General features: G+C 41.3%; 1 protein-coding gene across 1 annotated transcript in view; it reads left to right on the forward strand.

Annotated features, from left to right (window-relative positions):
• Nucleotides 1–20,162, forward strand: part of snx29 (sorting nexin 29) — a 148,696-nt gene that overhangs the window by 68,903 nt on the left and 59,631 nt on the right. Inside the window, exon 15 of the mRNA XM_080465411.1 lies at nucleotides 2,674–2,780. Within this exon, the coding sequence (XP_080321537.1) occupies nucleotides 2,674–2,780 (107 nt within the window). The remainder of the gene's footprint in view (nucleotides 1–2,673; nucleotides 2,781–20,162) is intronic.

Here is a 20,162-nt window from a genome sequence, read left to right on the forward strand (position 1 = left end):
TGTGTACCATCTTTATTCTGTTGCTCTCATTTTTGTGCATTTCACTTGGAAAGTGTGTCTCTCAGTATTTTATATATTTCCTTTCTTTCTCTGTGTGTGTGTGTGTGTGTGTGTGTGTGTGTGTGTGTGTGTGTGTGTGTGTGTGTGTGTGTGTGTGTGTGTGTGTGTGTGTGTGTGTGTGTGTGTGTGTGTGTGTGTGTGTGTGTGTGTGTGTGTGTGTGTGTGTGTGTGTGTGTGTGTGTGTGTGTGTGTGTGTGTGTACACGCACGCACGATTGTGTACGATTGTATACAGTAGTCTCGGAGGTTATTAGGATGCTGACTGCCGTGCACAGTACAGTGCTGTTGGTGGGCCAGAGATAAGCTGGGGGATTGCTGTGCTGTTGGGCCATTGCACGAGCCATGATAATGCATTTCTGTCAGTCTCTGAAGGTGTGTGTGTGTGTGTGTGTGACTCTGAGCCTGTGTTCATGCAACTTTAAATTGGGGAAATTAGGCGGCCATTTTTGCAACTTTTCTTTTTGAAATAATATAAGCACTGATTTAAATTTATATCTCCAATCTGATCGAGTTTGGTGTGTGCGTTCTGTGTACAGTTTGCATAGGGTCAGTTTTCCATTTGTAGAGGTTTTCCTGGAGGAACGTTTAACTTAAAATGTCAAAAGAGATGCGTGACCATTTGTGTTGAAACAAACCAAGACCCAAATGATTCAATCCTTAGGGAGCATTGTTATTATCCCAGGACGCCAGGATTTCTTTAAATTGTATGGCAATAGAAGTGTCAAAAATGTGGAACAGAGTTTCTGCCTTTTTTTTTCCCAGGATAACGTCAATACCTATCAATATTTTGATATTACAGTCTGTTTTTGACCTTTACTGTGAGGGCCATGTTGAAAATATGCGACCCACGAGTTGCATCTTTGTCACAAGACTATTAACAAAAACCCTAAAAACAGCCGAGGAGTTTCGATTCCGAGAAGTTCACAGACAAAGGGGTTAAAGTTGTTTTCACCCTGCGATGGCCACAGGCCTTGGTCAGTGTGTTTTTTTTTTTTGCACTCCTGCCTCTTTCTTCTTGATCGCCTGCCCCTCTAACCTGCTTTAGGGATTCTCTTCACCTCCTGGGGGCCTATAAAGGCTTGGTGAATCCAAGATGAGGCTCTCTCTCTCTCTCTCTGTTCCAGTGTCGACCTCATTTCTTTGTTACGCTCTCCAACGAGCTGGGCACAACAACCCTCATGATGATTAATGCTGAGCTCATGAAAATTACGTTTGATATATCCTTTTCTAATGATATACGGAGCATTGCTACAGCCCATTTCCTTAACAAGCATCCCCAAGTCATCTTTAAAGCAGTGCATTTATTTTAATGGGATACAGTATTCCCACAACATCCTGTAAATGAGATGCAAACATTTTCCATTTGTTTGTTCTATGTAATATTATAGATTGTTACAAGAAGCTAAAATAAATGAAATGCACCTCCTCTGAGAGTCTTCCGATATATATGAGTGTGTATGTGCAGTCCACTGGGCTTACTTTATTAATCTCTTCCCCTGTTTGTGAACTTTAGCCAGCTTGAAATCCAGAGCAGCTTTTCTTCCTGATAGGCCGCTCTGTTTGGAACTTCAGCTCACCGGTCTCACCCATCAATACCTGCATTGCTCCGTCTAGACATTAAGGCACTTTGCTGAGGGTTTAATTCTATTTAATCACAGTGTATTTAGTAAAACCTGCCCCCAAAGAGCCTTCCACACACACAGGTGTCTTTGAGTCCCGCTGAGCCTGTGGACAATCTGCCTCTCTCTGGACTTTGTTCTCACCTTCTCTGGTGTGTTTCAGCTCCGATATCTCTCTCTTCCTTTCTGCTCTCCGCCTCTCCCAGTGTGTTAGTCTAGGTGTTAGCTGTGTGTGGCGGCGGCAAAATAACAGCGTTAATTTGCTTTTGCTGAGGTGAAGAAAAATACAATGTTATCCCAACGCCCACCCCCTGCAAAAATGATCCCAAGCTTCCACTTCTGCCAAGTTCTGCTGGTGTTCGCCGAGGGAACTGGATTAGTTGGTGCTTGTGGCCTCTGAAGCGGCGCTCCAGGCTACTCTGTGATGACTTTAGCCAGTTAGCAAACTACAGCCGTGGAAAGAAACAATAAACTCTGTTTGCACTGGAAGTCGGAGTAAAACAGACAATGATAAGAGAAGGGGAGTTCATCATTCTGACAGAGAAGTGCATAGTTTTCTTAGAAAGAAAAATGTGAGCGCGCCAGCATTTTATACTGTACATAAAAGAGATTGCCTGCATAAGATTTGTGTGCTCATGCTTGTCATTCTGTGGGTGTATGTTGATACTTCTTTCCCTGCGTGTTTATATGAATATTTTGAAATGTGCATGACTCATATCCTCTGCAGTGGGTAACATTAATTAAATAAATGGAGATTCAAGTTTCCCGTATGGGTGGTAATGTGTTAATTATATAGATATGCAGCTCCTATTGTACATCCAAGCGAACTGGGATCAACTTGCTTTAGAGGACAACACAACGCGTGGAGTTGGTAGAAACTCGCTTTATATGTGGTTGTTTGAAGGAGCTCTTCTTGATCGCACGCTCTTGGGGCTTCTCCGAGTGTCTGAACATCTGAATTAATGTTGCTTCTCTCTCTCATCTTTCCGCTGCAGCGCTGCCCATGCTGCGGTCCAGTGAAGACCAAGCTCCCGCCCCACAGAATAAGTTCATGGGCGACATCGAGGAGCTGGCTGCCAGCTACGAACGCAAACTCATAGAGGTGAGTGCTGTCTTTTTGTCTTGAGTATCTACTCCTGTCCTGAGGCTGGAGCCATGGATGGATCGCCTTTGCATTATGTGTCGCTCGTTTGCCAAGATGTCTGATAATGAGCTGCCACTTGTTTTTAATATTTTCTCCTGTTCTTTGCGCACGTAAGAGAGCATCTTGGTGTTTGAGAAATATGTGAGAAACTGCAAATTTGGGATTTCACTCTCTTTCAAGATGTCCTGAGGGAAACTGTCTCATGTTATTGCATCCATCCATCCATCCATCCATCCATCCATCCATCCATCCATCCATCCATCCATCCATCCATCCATCCACTCCAGCTCATACCAGGTTGCTGAGCCAATCTCCGACGCCTCTAGGCATTGCAGCAGTTCACCGGGGGTTGGCAATCAATTTTCCTGGAGGGGGTCACAAGAAAGCTTGGCATGCTGTGGAAGGCGAGCGATAAGTTGAATTCAGTTTAGCACAGTGTAATTATATCACTTGATATGAATCAGTTTGTGACGTGGTTTTGATATGCCGCTGTTACTGCTCTGCGTTAATCTTGAATTTCTTGTCTTTTGCCTGACCGTGCTGATTCAAATTTAAACCCTTGAAAACGCAGCATCTGTTCTTTGCAAAGAGAGCATTGGCTTTACCTTTGAGTTCGGGATTTACGAGCTTACTTTAGATATTTGTATCTTGTTAGTAAAATTATCACACAATATATATATTTCTATTTTCTAGTTCGCAGGGTAATAATTATTGTTAGCTCAGCGAGCACATACACTCATAAGTACAAACTATATAATATCAAAACAAAGCGCAACCAAATCGAATTTATACAAAGCAGTTGGTTTCACACGCATGTCGTATACAAACTATATTTACAAAGATTATTTGCCAAAGAACCTCATGTTGGCCAATTTCAACCGTTGACTCGGGCATAACATGCAACGAAAGTTAAGCATTTTCACTTGAAGACGGCGACGTGTAAACATGGCCTGAAGCTGCCCTTTCATTTCGTGCATCAACTTTCATTCGACTGGCCTGTTGTAAAAAGTACTTCACCAGATTAGGATTTCTTCTCCACACTAAGAGCAGGTTGGTAAATCTGTATGGAACTATCTTCAACCTTTTACAGGTACACACACAGGCACTCGAAGGAGCTGCAAGGAGGAACTTGTTTGGTCAGGTTTTTCAGAATTTTTTCAGTGCATAATACACAAACTGTGTCATTGTATTTGCTGCAGTTTGTTTGTTTAAATGTGTTAATGAGTTTTTTCAATGTTTTCATGCCACGCAAGAGAATAAGCTTCATATATCTGAAACATCCATGGCTGTGAAACTAAAAAGATTGTTTATACCGTTCCTTCCACTGAGGAGGACAAAAACAATTTTTTTCTCTTCAGGATAAACTGCTAGAATTAAAACATAAAAAACTCACTATATTTGATAAAGGTATTGAGGTAATGATTCACACTGAGAAGAACCTGAATCAGAGGGTAAAGAAGAGATTGATAAAACACATTTTTTGGCCTTTTGAGAGCTGTTAAAGAAAGAAATTCCTCCTCAAGCTCCACTTTATAAAGAAAGCGCAGAGTTGAACTTTCTGCGGTTACATTGATTTAAAAATCTTAACAGTGCCAAGAGCTATTCCCCGAGCAGGTTCTCCACAAAAATACCGATTGCAGGGCAAGGGAAAGAGCTGTAATATTTGGACAGCAGCCATATTGCTGCCTGCTGTTTGAGTGATGATGGAGGATACGTCCGGTTTCCTGTTAGACTGACCAATGGGGCAGCGCGTATGCTAATGAGCAATGACATACTCGTGTGTGGGCGAGTTTTTTTTATCAATAATGAATACATGGTTTTGTATTCTTTTAATAAGAAATAATTCAGTGTGTGTTTGCCCAAACTATGTTTTCACTTATTTATGCACATGCATGTATGGTGCATTTTTAATGATGTTTACTTATTTATTTGTTCATTTGCTCGGCTGTCGGTCTTGATCGGGGTTTCACTGGAGGCCGGGAGGATGCTGGGGAACACAATTGCACTGTGGTCTCTCTCTCTCTCTCTCTCTCTCTCTAATAATGCCATGCAGAACACAAGTGTTTTCTTTGTCCCTGTTTGGTATTAAGTCGTCACGTGGATTTATTGTAAAAAGTCGGCGCGGTGGCGGTCTTCAGGCTTTTACTTTGGCTAATGATAGCAGCTAACCACAGAGGAAAGAGAACAAGAAGGATGCACAGCTCACAGGAGATCTCAGATGTTCTCATTATGGGTTACCAGCAAAGCTGTCTGCAGTCTGGTTTAATAGGAGACCTAATATTCTGAGGTCCAGTGATACAGGGCTGTAACACTTGTATGTAATAAGCAGAAGGTGGCGACTCCAGAGATTGTGTAATTTTCATGAGTGGCTGTCAACATTCGTGTTCCAGCAGCTTCACTTCACCGGCTGCTACAAAATCAGACCGGCCGAGTTATTGATTTTTAGAAAATGTCACATCGAGCCCTGTCGGATACATACAGGTCTGTCAGAGACGAATAAATATCGGACATGGCTCAGCCTTCATTGCCTGAGAGAGAGGTGCGTGTTTCGACCTGGTTGAGTTTTAATTTAACGATGCTAATGCGCTGTATTGACTTCGACTATGTTTATATTTGTGTGAAATCTCAGGGCACTCTGTGCTCTTTTCCTGCTGCGCTGTCTTCTGTTCATGTGTCCTGCTGAGCCGCGTGGAGGACAATGAAAAGTCTCTGGAACATGTTTTCTCTGCCGCGCCTTCAACCTGTGCTGGCCAGTGAATTTAGTTGGGGGTGATGAGGTTTCACCGGAATGACGTCGTGTGAAAAGTTGTTCTGCAGTGCCACAGAGTTGGTGTTCATGCTCTACAGAACATTTAACATCTATAAATGAATAAAACCAAATTATTCAACGTGCTGATTGCAGCATTAAATGCACCCACGGTGATACTTTGGATGTCGATGATGGCAATATTATCATGCCTCACCAACATCTTATATAGTAACTATTAAAATATGTTTACAGCTACATCAGCTCAGTCTAACAGAACAAACGTCATAAACAAAACATCATTAAACCCATAAGTAATACAAGTCATTTGCTAATTTCCGAAGCGGTGTTATGAAATTTCCAGTGATGTTTCTGGATTTATATAGTGTAAAGCCTGTTCAGAATTCCTGTCACGTTAAAGGGTATTTGTAGGTATGTGTTAGGGTTAGGGTTAACCCTAACTCTAAAACCTTTATTGCATTTTGGGTGTCTGTTTATGCAACAAGCAGTGCTCGGAGGCAATATCAACAATGGTGGCCTCCAGAGTGTCATGACCCCCAGTCCAGATTCTCCTGGGACATGGTAGTTTTATAGTTGAGTCTCCTGTAATAGATCCAACTTTTGTCATTTGTCTTTCTTTTTTGAAGGCAGCTGGTATATTTTGGGTTGAATTGAACAATCAATGGTGTGTTTCGATGCCCGAGTGAAAGTGTGAAGTAAAAAGACTGATCTCAGTGGTATGATTGCACAGAAAATGTACTACATGTGATATCAATATCTGTGAGTTATCCATGTCATATAGGATCCCCATTTCACGTCTTCAAAGACATTGAGACTGTCTTATGGATTTGAAGACGTTTCATCTGTCAGGCTTCAGTTCTGCTTTCATACCATCTTATCCAACTGAGGGTAGTGGAGCACTTATATGACAATATGAGGAGGCAAGTTACACCCTGTTGCTAGTCTATCACAGATGAAAAAGAAGAGGCAGACGAACACACTCGCATACATAGCAAGTAGGGACTTTAAAATCACTATTTCCAGTGATGGATTTTGGACTGTGAGAGAAAACCATCCAAAAACATACAGTGGAGGATAATTGGTGATTCTATATTGTGTGTGTGCCATGTGTTAAACATATTCTCCCTAATAGTGATCGAGCCCCCTATCATCATCATGAGTATCCACATTAACCACTGTTCATGTAAATATTAGCTTTGAGTCCAGGTTAATTGGACCTCTGTAGCAAAACAAACCTACAATGACGATTTTGATAATGAGAAAGAGAATGCATTAAAACTCTGAGAAAATGAGGAAATCTCTTTAAAATTTTGTGTTGGTTTTGTGCTGTGATAGGAGGTCTTTTCCATATGACTCAATCAGTCAGTAATAAACCAATTTCAGCAGATTTAATGGCAGTTAATTGGCGCTGTATTTCCACCTGGAATGATGTGAACCTCGTGACTCCCAACATCTGTCCGAGCAGCTGTTAGGCGCTGCGTTTCTCGAGTGCTGCATGCTGTCCCTTAAATTAGACTTTCAGGAAGCCGGCGAGGTGGATGTGGAGGTACACTGCTGTCCCACTGATGGTATTTTGGTTTTCTCATAAGCTTGTCCATGACACACACACACACACACACACACACACACACACACACACACACACACACACACACACACACACACACACACACACACACACACACACACACACACACACACACACACACACACACACACACACACACACACACACACACACACACACACACACACACAGGGAAAAGTTGCTATACCTCAAAGTCAAAAATAGTTGTTCCTGTTCCTGTTGTTGCTGGAGGCAGTTGTTTATGGCTCAAGCCGTACATTTGGGGTCATTATGTAGCGGAATTAGTTGTAATTTAGTCACAGTTGGAGCTGTGTTTGAATTTAACTCACAGTTGTTTTGTCAAGAGAGTTAGTTACTTGATATTCTACCATTTCTTTGAAAATTCAGTCTAATTGCTCCTTAATTTTATCTAGACGTAGAGTATGGATATCCTTCTGGGATCTTCTCCTCTCTTTAACTCGTTTCCTTTATCACTGCGCCATGAGTCTGTGTTTGTGTGTTTATATAAATCTTTGCATGCGTTCTTTAGATGTGTAAAGTCTCAGAAGGTCTGATCGTGGTGGGCTTAAACTGCCATCACTGCGGGAGGACACTTTAACACATGCCAACACATTTGTGTCTGTCTGAAATGAACGCTGGTGACATGATGGAGAGGGAGGCAGACAGATGCAGAGAGATAAAAAAGAAACAAAGTGCAACAACTCGAGGGGGAAAAAGACAAACCCCGTTTTAATTTCCATCTTTATTGCAGTGGAGCTTTTCATTTGTCTGTGAGTAATAAAAACAAATTGCATAATGCAGCAAACATGTCCGCCGAGATTTCTGAGATACGGCTGAGCTGATCGACATTGATCTGCGAGTCTCGGGTGATAAGGAAAGGGTGGGCAGGTAGTGATGTAACACATCCTCTTATCGGTGCACGTGGACTGCTTGGTGTCAGGATGAAGGTATCCAGTCTTTGTGATCTTATCAGCCCGCAGATCTTCCACGTTCACCAGCACGTGGCCGCGGCTTTTTTCTGTCCTTATTTAGTCAGTTAGGTGAAACTGAAGTGATATTTTGCAACTGCTTAGAATGTTTTTTTCTGGCTAAAGGAATGATCCCTGTATCGGAAACTGAAGTGTAATTTTATACATAATAAATGTATTGGGATACTAATCATTGTTATCGATGTATCAATCAATACATGTATTAGTTACAAAAGTATTAATTAGTGAAGAATTGATTTCTATCAAGTGTTGCTACTCTCATTGTACAGTATGTTTGTGTGTTAAGCAAGGAATGAACTGACCTTGAACTGTCGATCTTTATGGGAAATGGTGGCGTTCCTTTACGGGAAAAGATGGTATAGTTTTTGATGTTTTGCCGGAAATACCATTGCCAAATGTGGTGGTGTTTTATGCTAAAAAAAAAAAAAGAATTAAAAAACAATACTTGATGGGAAGCCCTGGAGAGTGAAGTGCAGGTGGATGCGACTCACCACTAAAGAGTGGGACTTCCCCAGATCATCAGACACCATTAAAAGCGACACAGTAGAAGAAGAACAAAGAGAAGACAAGGTGCTTTCAAGCTCCTCCTCTGAAAAATGGTATAATACCATGTATTTTGCCCTTCGGTCTCCTCCCTGGCTCAGTTTTTGATTCCAGTCTTCTGAGAAATAAGAGAAGATGCGAAAGTTCATTTGTCATTTCTACATCGAAACAAATGACAATCACATACAACATAACTACATAAATAGATTCCATCTATTCCATCAGATCCTGTTTGCCTAAGCGTGTTTTCCAACATCTTGGGCCGATTTAAACTTCTTGACCGTTTAAGTTTAATATAAAATTTGGCTACTGTCTTATACTCATCCCACAGTAGTACATACTCGAGTACACACTGCAGTTACAAGGCTGAAATTACATTTCGCTCCTGTATGAAAAAGAAAACTTATCTCCAGATGAGGCACGTCTGTCAAGCAAGCAAAGAAGCACATAAACATTCAAATATGTTGTGTTAAAGAGTGAAAAATAAAATCTGACTGACTTCAACGAAACATAAAAGGCTTAGTTTTATCTTGCTCTAGATTGAACGTTGATGTAAAAACATCTAGTCAGCCAAACATTGGGCAGGACAGAGTTCTGTATGTCTGTAACATCATAACAGTGTTATGTTTCCGCTATACCGTGACAAACCAACCCGCTCGGGTGAACTCAGGAGCTTTCTTTTGCCTTCCCTTACTGCTCTGACTCATGGAAACAACAGTCTGCATTAAACGGAGAGAACGTTACAGCATATTTTTATGCCTTTGCATCAGAGGCGGTCGCTGCCTGGGGCATTTTGTTTTTGAGTTGTCCATCTGTCCTGATTTCAGGAAAGCTTTAAGAGAATCCCTGTAACAGCATGTCCGCGGGGTCTTAAAAGGCATTTAAAAGAAAATGAATCGGTTTGAAGATTAAGGCCCTTACGAAGTATTTTATAGAGAACTAAAGTGTTGAAAAACACATTTTCCCAGAGACTTTGTAAGGTAAATGTTTAAGTAGAATTATTTATGTATCCATATATATCTGTGGTGAGATCTGCAAAATGAGAATGAAAGAAGATACTGTGCCCAATAAAATCTGTTTTTTTTCACATTGTTTTTTCATTCAAAAAAACAACGAGTCTTTAAAAAGTCAACCACCGACCTGAGGGGTCACAACATTTAAATTCCTGACACATTTAGCATTCATTTGATATGTTATGTCTTATCAGATGCCTTTCATGTTCACATGAGTATTTCCAAAGCATCTCGTTGCTTAACGTGAAGAGTTGAGATTTTGGTTACTAGGCAACATGGCTGCACTCACTTGGGCAGATTCGGCAAAGGCAGAAATTTTCTTTTAAAAAATCTGTGTATTCCAGCTGAGCGGGTATTTTACAACTTGATCGACAATCACAAGATGTATGTAGATTACAGTATCTTCAAATTGATCACAACGATACAAATGAACCGACCTCAGACAGGTATTGGTTAAAACAAAATGAACTGAAGCCATTTTCTGTGCAATGCCGGTGTGAACTTAATGTGACTCAGTTGGACATACGAGTAGTAACATACCTGCTGTGTGCACCAATCAGCATTGAAACACATTTCAGTCAAACACCCGACTGTTAATCACTTCTGATCAAACCCCATCACGGCCGTCGGTGTTAAATTCAGTGAATATGTAAACACAATTTACTCCAGACTTTGATGTTAATGAATCAGTCGGGGGGGGGGGAATGACTTTACCCAAAATGATTTGTATGCATGAATGATGTGGACTATGAAATAAAAAAAAAGGTTTGAGATACAGTTCAGTGATGCAAACAGGTTTTTCATGTAATAGCCTGACCAAGTTATTTGAATTGTCTGAGGGGTTGACTTCACGGTGCAAATCAGTCCTGCCTTGTAATTGTTCAATTGGGCAAATATGTGGACAGAAAAAGATGACTTTGACTGGAAAAGTATTGTAATGTTTGAAGTTGTTAACCACAAACCATTCAGGGAGGTTAAGGGGGGAAAACAGTTGTCTTTCTTTCTTCAAGTCCTCAGTAAATAAGTTCATTTTTAAATTTTAGGTCGTTGTGTCTTAGGTCAAGGCAGGGGTGTGGTTCAGGGCCCACATTTGGTCGTATTTCATCTTGAATGGGCTGGACATGTAAAACCGTCCTATAATAACCTTTAATCTGCAGCCCTAGAGAAGGGTTACCCAATTCCGGGCCTCGAGGGCCGGGGTCCTGCACGTTTTAGCTCTCTCCCAGCTTCAGCACACCTCAAATCTGATGTTGATGTCATCGTCAAGCGTGTTAAAAAGCCAAGTAACAAGGGCCTTATTGCATTCAGGGGTGTTGGAACTGGGAGAAACCTAAAACATGCAGGACAGGGGCTCTCGGGGACAGGGAATGGACACCTCTGTCATAGAGTATCCCTGTAAACTGGGCTGCCTGTAGCCTAGAGGCGGCTTCTTCTTAACCTAAATTCTTCACTCGCCTCCTACCCAATTAACAAACAGACTTTAAGTGCATTAAAAGTCTTCTGACTCTGCCGATACAGTAGAGATTTTTCGTTGTTGTTGTTTTCCCATGATGCATTTCTATAATCTGCAGCATCATATTGATAAGCAGAGGGCGCACGGCTCTTGGAGGATAGAAGAGACATATAGGTCGAGTCTTCCAGTGGGATAGGGGATTCTCCCTTTGATCCACAAGCTCATTAATTAACCATAAACAACAAGAGCAAGACCAACAATTACAAGCCACACACCCAAAAGAGACACAGTAATAAGCCAAAGGATATGAGCAATTTAACCAGATGTGCTTGTGCAACACAATGGATTGTGACCCGTGGAAAGCCAAAATAATACATAATACAGACTAACCCGGAATGTTGCAGGTAAATCTGCTTTAAATGATTTGAATACAAAGCCTTTCAAAGTCTTCTTTTTATATTTAGACTACATATATGTCTGCAATAGGTAAAAAGCTTTCTTGTGCCTTGGATTGCAAAAGCTTAATGTGCTTTTGACTGTCAGCACTTTCAGCAACAATTTGAGGGTATTTCTTCATCTTTTGATGAATCATTCACGACCTACCGCATATTAAAATCACCACACCGGGATTAAAGCTTAATGCCCCTGCTATGGAGCTTAAATATGTGCATGTATGTTAAATTCACAGAGTTCATCTCTCTTAGCTTCAGTATGGAGCCGAAGGGGGAAGCGATTGCCGGAGTCATGCATGTTTTAAGTGAGGCACGCCGGTTCCTAAGTCTTCAGGAAAGTTGTACATTTACTGCAGATTTTTTCCAAAATAAAAATCCTAGGATTTTGGTTCTCACGCAACACACTCAATTCAAACCGGACATGAACGTGAGAGGGAAACTGACAGCAATCATTTCATTTCTTTAAAGGAAAATATTTGCTGTGCCTACCAGGCGTATTGTCACTGAGACTGCACAGAAAATTCAGCATTTACCATAATTTACATCGAATATATCGGACAAGGGAGCTTTTGATGTCAAAGTATATCTTTGTAAACCAAATCCTTCCAAACTGCATTTTAATCTCACCATGTCCAACATTGAAGTGTGTCATAAAGATAAAGACACCCACAAACCAAAAGGAAGAATTCGTCGCAGCTCATCAGACTGACATATCATGCTGAATGCTGTGAATGTAAATATATGTTTAGGGGATGTACAATAACTTCAATTCAATTGAACTTTATTTATATAGCCCCAAATACAACACAGTCGTTTCTCGGTGCTTGTTACAGAGAAAAACACAACAATGCCACATGTGCAAGCATAAGAGCTGTGAACATGAAAAACTCCCCTTTAACAAGAAGGAACCTTTGCTGCACCAGGCTCGGAGGTGGCAGCTTTCTGCTTTTCCGGTTGGGGTGAGGGGACAGAAGGAGAGAAATGAATAGGACAGACAGACAGATTGTGATTCCTAGATGTAGTGTAACACTAATTTTGGTATCACTATATGACTCATATTTACATCTGCGTTTGTAGTGATTATGTCAGCGGAGCTAGAAATCAGGGAATTTCCCTGGATTAAAGCCAATTTGTATTTATGTAATTAGTTTTTGGTCATAAACCTGAACAAACTGCATATTACTTACAGCTAACAGAGGGCAGTTCTGGATATGCTGTTTTGTGATGCTGTGATTTTCAACCTATTCTGTTGGTTTGGTATAATAATGTTATGCAGTATCAATTTGAATGCATCCCATGTGCAATTCTTAGAGGGCGAAATCTGAGAGAGCCAATGTTAATGGACTTCGTTTATAGGCTTTTAGTGGCCTCAGAACACTTCACACGGTCAGTTACATTCACCCATTCACACACATTACGTTGGGAGAAACTCTGGGTTCGATGCGTCGTCAAGGGACGGGCTCATGCTGTAGCACCTGGGCCACGGTCGTCACAGTTATTGATGCAGACAAAGCTGAAATAATCCATATAATCTTGTCCTGTCAGGGGATATTAATATTTTAGCTTTAACGATGAAGGTACCCACCATTTGAATGGAGACCCAATCCGAATCAGCCCCGTGTGTAGACTGACGAAGATGGGGCTTTTAATTTTGTGAATGTTCATCCGCGATTTGATGAAAACACCCTGAAATTAAAGCCGACAGACTGCACTTTTAACATTGTCATCAGCATAGCATTTGAATCTAATAATTTTCTCAAAAGAGAAGGTATGATCCGAGCGCTCACGGGAGCCGACGTCTGTGTCATCATGAGCCAGATTTAGGCATTTCTATAAACTCTCATTTCCATCATTTCTATTGGTCCATCTGTCGTGCTCATGTGATCATACTAACTCATCGCTCTTTGTATCTTGTTTTTTTTCCCCCACCTCAACTCAGAGTGGACAGCACAGCTTGTGATGTCTATATCGGTCCTCTCTCACATGCAGTCCCCCCACCCCCCGTTTTTTTAGCCATGTCTCTTCCCGTTAAGGAGCAGCTGTGCTCGTATGAGTCAGAAATACAGATAGAAACACATTTAGATTTACTAAGTATCCCGGTGAGCATCATGTTTTGGTTGAGGCTCCACCAAGGTTAAGATGTTCAAATGATCCTTTGGTACTCTTTCATTGGCTCTCCCATCTGCGGCGATTAAAATAAGATCAAAGAAATTGACTTTCAAGCTGCTTTGGTCAGCCTCGTTGTAATATGAATGCTAGTAACTGTCTGCTATCAGGTTTTATGTAACTTCTACAGAACCTGAAACATCCTGAAAAGGTGAATATTTTTCAATGTTTCTGCTTAAACTAATGGCCATGATTTTGTATGAGCATATCTCACACTCACTTGTTACTCGTCAAAGTGGTGAAGCTGCCGCTGAAGGCATAAAACGAAAAGTTTCCCAAATTCAAATTCAGGAAAAGCACGACCTTTACTTTAACGTTCAGATAAAAACAAAACCGTCTGCAAAAGTGTTTTTATTGGAGGAGTTTTGACTTTTAGTGAAGTTCCTTAATGTTTCAACAAACAACTTTAACTTTGAATTTTATTAGTGGAATTTGATAAAGTGCACATTATCGCCAATGCATTAATGAAATGAATTTAAATTGTGCAGAATACAAAAAAACAAAGAAGTGTGCAGAGAGGATTGTGTGTGTGTGTGTGTGTGTGTGTGTGTGTGTGTGTGTGTGTGTGTGTGTGTGTGTGTGTGTGTGTGTGTGTGTGTGTGTGTGTGTGTGTGTGTGTGTGTGTGTGTGTGTGTGTGTGTGTGTGTGTGTGTGTGTGTGTGTGTGTGTGTGCGCGCGCGCACATTTACAGGTTTGGTTTCCTGCAGCTGCACCTACGTCTGCATCTTCTCCAGTAATCAGGGTATTGATGTCACACTGCCACTCAGCTTCACAGTCCTCCACTTCATCAGAGACCCACTTAAAATCAAGTACAAAAGAATGGAGATGTCTGGGTGTGTTTAATCGCAGGGTGCCTTGTTCGAGTCTAGAAACAGGGGCCCTTGATGAAGGTCTCCAGGTCTGTCACTGATAGCGGCTACTCCAACTTGATTTATTCATTAAAACTCAAATATATGCTTAGATGAGAAGCAGCTACTGCACTGCGTCATAAAAAGGCCCCCCCCCCAAAAAAAAATCAAAAATCTGTGCAGGTAAACATTACCCTTGCTCTGTTTCTGACCTCAAAGTATTGATATCGGCTCTCTCCGTCCTATCGTCTGGTCCTGGTGAGCTGGCTTATACTCTCCCTCCTCTTGACTTGATTTGGTGCCACCCCATTCATTGTATGTATCCCAGTTAGCAGAGGTTAATAGGTTTTGGGTCAGCTAAAGCACCGCCGCTCTCCTTTTCTTTCCTCGTCCTCCCTCTCTGCGTTTGGAGGGGTTTCAGCTCAGCCGGGGGTTTCTCAGCTGTTTCATCCAGGCCAGCTCGGCTTGGCACGCCTCCGATCAGATCATACGCTGGGGGAGCGGAGAGGAAGAGACACAGAGAGATTCTGTAAAGATGGCAGAAGAGGAGGAGGATGAGGCGTTTGCGTGTGTTTGCCTTTGAGTAGTGTAGCAGAGAGGGTTTATTTGGTCACCATCACTTGGGTGGCAGTTTGCTGTGATGACTCCAGCAGGGCCGACTGTTACATCATAGCAGAGCAACCCTGCAGGCCCGACACTGTGTCTGATGGCAAACAACTATTTGCATCACTGCTCTTCTTTACACCCTTCTTTCAGTTGGATTAGTCTGTAACTTGATCTTAGCTCTATTTACTCAGAATGTGCAACCGAGTACATAATAACTCTTTCATAATAATAAAAATTAGGCCATATTTGTTATTGCTTTGGATTGAATGTAGACACTGAAGCAGTAATGTGGTGTAAAAAACATGCAATATGTCATTCATATGTATACATAGACTGTCTAATAGCAGATGGCTGTTTGCGTCGCTGCTCTTGAAGACGTGCAGAGCTTCAGGAGAGGCTGGAGGGGCCGTCCCTCAAGCCTGAAGCCATTGGCTCCCTGGGAACAGATTGTTGTGCCCCTGTCATTATTATCCACCTCATGGTCGTTTGTGCGAGGCTATGCTGATATCTGGTGTGTGAGATCGAGTTTTTGATTCCATTCCGGCTGTTGGTTGATGTTGCACATGTCTTGCCCAAACTGCTTGCTTCTTTTCACGTTCACAGGTAACTCAGAACATAGGAATTGTGATGCGTATTACTAGTCCTGTCACCTGTTGCTATGCAGTCGTTGGCAGTCAGGGCACAGCCTGGTGGTCTTGACATGTTCCAGTTGTTGTTGTAAATGATAATAGATTGACTCTAACTGTGAAAAATAAAGCCAATATCGCTAAAACGACTGAAACCTTTACAAATGGTAAAAAGGATAGAGAACAACAAGCACCACAGCTAAATGGGTCAAAACAGCAAAAATAATGAAGGACCAGTTTCCACAACGTTTTCAAGGGAAAACACAAAACTTTGATCACGTATTCGGTGTCTATTTACACGACTCCGGTGCTCGGACCCGCTGAAAGCACAAGTTTGTGGAAGCAGCTTCCAGCAGCTTGGAAAATGCTCATTGTTTACAGCGTTAGTGCCATTTCTGTGTAAACAGCCATGCATATCGTTTTCTAAATGTTGCAGTTGCAGGCAAAGTTTTTCTGAAACGAAAACGCAGAAATTATGATTTTTCACTTGAAACGTTGTGTGTGACAATAAGTCCCTGCAGGATTTCGAGGAAGAGATAATTATTACCCACCAATGATTCCAGTGCATCTGATCTCATATTAATCTAATAGTCTCTTTTTCTCTCTTCATTGTTTGTTCAGCCTCAATTGTACGAACACACGGTTCTTCCTGCCCAAGAGGCCTAAATTGGCTAAAGTGGCAAAATCCATTAAATATAAGGCAAAATAAGAGAAAATTGCTTTAAAATGAAACTTCATGAATGCAATCTCACCAGCAGGTGTTTTATATATATATAGTCATTATTTTATTTAAAAAATATATATATTTTTTCTATCCATTTCACATATTTCAGGTTTTGTGGGTCCATACACATTTTATGTGGAGAAAAGTCACATTTCAAATGTGCACATTCAGTCTCTAAAACCTTTACCAGTCACCTAAATTGTGGCTTCTGATATTTCTGATTGATTTCTTTTTTTTTTTTTTCTACTTCCCCAGGCGGGACATTGTAGTGTATTGAGGTCTCTTTCAGTCCCAAGCTTTGATCGGCCAATGACATCTGGGACCATTTTGCATAAGCCATGCCTTCAAGCATGTGGAAAGGCTGTTGCCTAACAGCTGCCGCTCTGTCTCCTTCCGTCCCGTCGTGTTCAGGTGTGCGCTTCGCTGAAAGCTTCTAGGAAATTGTCAGGTAATCCATCAGCTTCAAGACGAACAACTTCCTGCTCAGGCTATGGAGCGAGGGAGGAAAAAAAAAAAAAAAACCTGAGTGAAAGTAGATTCACCGACACTCTGTACTCTAACACACTTTCACACCTGTCAGCCACAATACTAAAGCAGTCTGCCTAATATTTTAGTGAAGCAGCTCTGATCTGCCGAGGCGTGAACTTCACAAGACCTCTGTTGGCTAAGAAGTTCTTAAACGTGTGACGTGTAGACGTTATGTATCAGAGCGGGTTCATCCATGACATCTGGAGAACAATTTCTGCTTCTCGGCAACAAGGAAGTTGCTGCCATCAGGGGACGGGAGAAGGAGTTGAAGGGGATTCCACGTGGATGTTGGGACTGAAGTGCAGCGTTTACCAGAACGTCACACCACCTTCACGTTGTGCTTCCTTCGTTCCCCTTCGAGGACATGGCGTACCCGTAATGATGTAAACCCAAACGTCACTCATCAGACCAAACTACCTTCTTCTACTGCTTATTGCCTTTTGTGATGAACAAGGGTCAACATAAATACTTTGACCGGATCCATGCAGACTTATTCCGCCAGCTGGAGCACACTTAGTTCTGACAGCTTCCTATCTGTTTCTATGGGCGGTCTTGAGGCTTTTAGCAATTTGTTCTACAGTGGGGTCAGACGACAACAGTCAACCTTTACTCCCTCGTCCATCAATAGGTCTTTTTGCATCAATGCACTCTCTTGCCGATTCACCAGATGCCCTTCATGGATTATTTTTGGACTCAGTAGGCAAAGGCGTCACAATGTGGCTGCTTCTCCAAGGCACTCGGCTCCTCATACGGGCCCATTTTTGTGCTTCTCACTCATCAACTTCAAGAAGTGACTGTACACTTTCAGCATAATGTCATTTCCCCTCTTGGCAGGTGTCGTTCTAAAGAAATAATCAATGTTATTTACTGCTCCTTCCAGCAGGGTTCATCCTGTTTTTGATGTAGAGTTACTTTTGCCACAAAGCATTTCTGATCCCACTAGTTTGCTCATTATTGTTTGTTTTTGTGTGACACTGTCATGTTGTGTTATTTGTTCTGCTATATCTTCATATTGGTCCTCACTGTTAACTGTAATGCTGACTTGTTCTGACAGTGCCCTTCAGCTTCGTGCTGCACTGATCGTCCACTCTTCTTTTTGTTTTTGCTGAAGTTTCTGAAGCCAATTGTTAGCCGTCGTCCTGTAGATGTCGAATTGCTGATACATGCCTGAAGCAAACCGTTCGGTTGCCATGTCAACACAAAGGTCAGTTTGTGAGCGGGATTTATATTACAGAGTGATACCAATTGCTCAAAACGTTCAGTCATGAGTGAATGCTGAATAACGGTTGTATATTAAGAGATGAACTGGCCTATTTGAACAAACTGGCAACACACAAACACTGTTTAATATAGACAGCTCCATGCCCACTGTTAAATAACACACCATACTTTTCTCACATTACTACACACACACACACACACACACACACACACACACACACACACACACACACACACACACACACACACACACACACACACACACACACACACACACACACACACACACACACACACACACACACACACACACACACACAGAGTGACTAAGTTATTAGTACCCTCTCAATAGGAACTAATTGGATTTCTTCATGCTTAAAATAATTCAGTTTTATTAGGTAATATTTAAGAGCGGCTGTGGTTAAATAAATGGAGGCGATTAATTGCTGGCATGACAGTTTGAAGTGCTTTGGGTGTCTGGACAGGTATTTTTCTCTTAGTTTGAAATGAGAATTTGGTCAGATCTGAATCTTGAAACAATAACACACAGATTATTTATCACTCTGTTTAACTACTCCAGCTCAATTTCTAAGCTTTCTGTGATGATGCAAACAGAAACATCCTGGTTTGGAGATACATTTTTGAGCTTTAGTCTCAACTGTTTTATGTTCAGGGATTACCATGACCAGCGTTTTATTGCTTCGTTGACTTAAATTCTAACAGACATCTTTGAGTTTCTGATGTTTTCAGTTGTTAATAAATTGACGGAGCACACTAGTTTACCTGAAACCATTGGCCTGGCAATGCAGCTCAAATGGTCTCATCTGACCTCATTCACTTTTCAATTATTTTTCTTTCTAAAACAGAATTACTTATTTTTTTTTAAATTTCCCTCAATTAAACCATGAAAAATATAATTGTTGAAATAATCTGCAAGCGACTGAAGGTCTTCTGTAGCTTCCAGACCTGTTACTACGTGTCTTACTGTTTGATTGGCTGACGGAGAGCTGGGGTTGTTGAGAAATTTAACACCCTGCCTGGGGAAACCAGCCCTGTTCTTCACTTTCATAACGTCTGAGCTGCGGCTCAATGGTCGCTAGGAGGAACAAAGGCACGCAAATCACTGAAACCTTATCACAGCTATTGTTGTTAAGATGGAGAGCTGTGATTTTCAAGAGTGTCTTCTTTAAAAGATGATGATTAATGATCATTACCATTATTCGTGAAATAATTAGTTATTGGCATGAGTGATTTTGTTGTGAAGTCTCTTCTTGTGCGTGGAATCTCGAGAGTTACTGAGATTCTTTCTCTTCAGCACACTCTAATTAGTAATTATCTTTTACCCAGCTTGTGCAGCTTTCTTTAAGTCTTTGCCGATTTTGTCTACTTATTAATAACAACCCAATGAATAGTTTTTCTTGCTTCTCTAAAAAGATTTTGATTATATCTTTCATCTATATCTTTAAAAAAAAAAAAAAATGCTTAGATAGTTTTATGATTCTTCTGATTACATTAGAAGCCAGACATGCAGTAGAGTCCCTGATTCAGAGTGTGATCTGGGCTGCACAGACTACAATCAAGACCAAATCTGTATTCTGCTTCCCATTCAGTGTCTCCTATATACCTACTGAATGCTTTGCTTTTTGAGGTTAATCTTTCATATTACCTTTTAAATCTCTGCAGTTTCATATGTGGCATGGTCACCTTATAATCTCTTAGTTTATTCAAGCTGTTCTCCCTGATCTCTTTATTGCAATGCATTTTGTTTTCGGACACAAAGAATTTGTTCAAAAAGAGTGGATCAAGGAGAAAATGT

This window comes from Lipophrys pholis, assembly GCF_963383615.2.
Source record: "Lipophrys pholis genome assembly, chromosome: 1".
Classification (NCBI taxonomy): Eukaryota; Metazoa; Chordata; class Actinopteri; order Blenniiformes; family Blenniidae; genus Lipophrys; species Lipophrys pholis.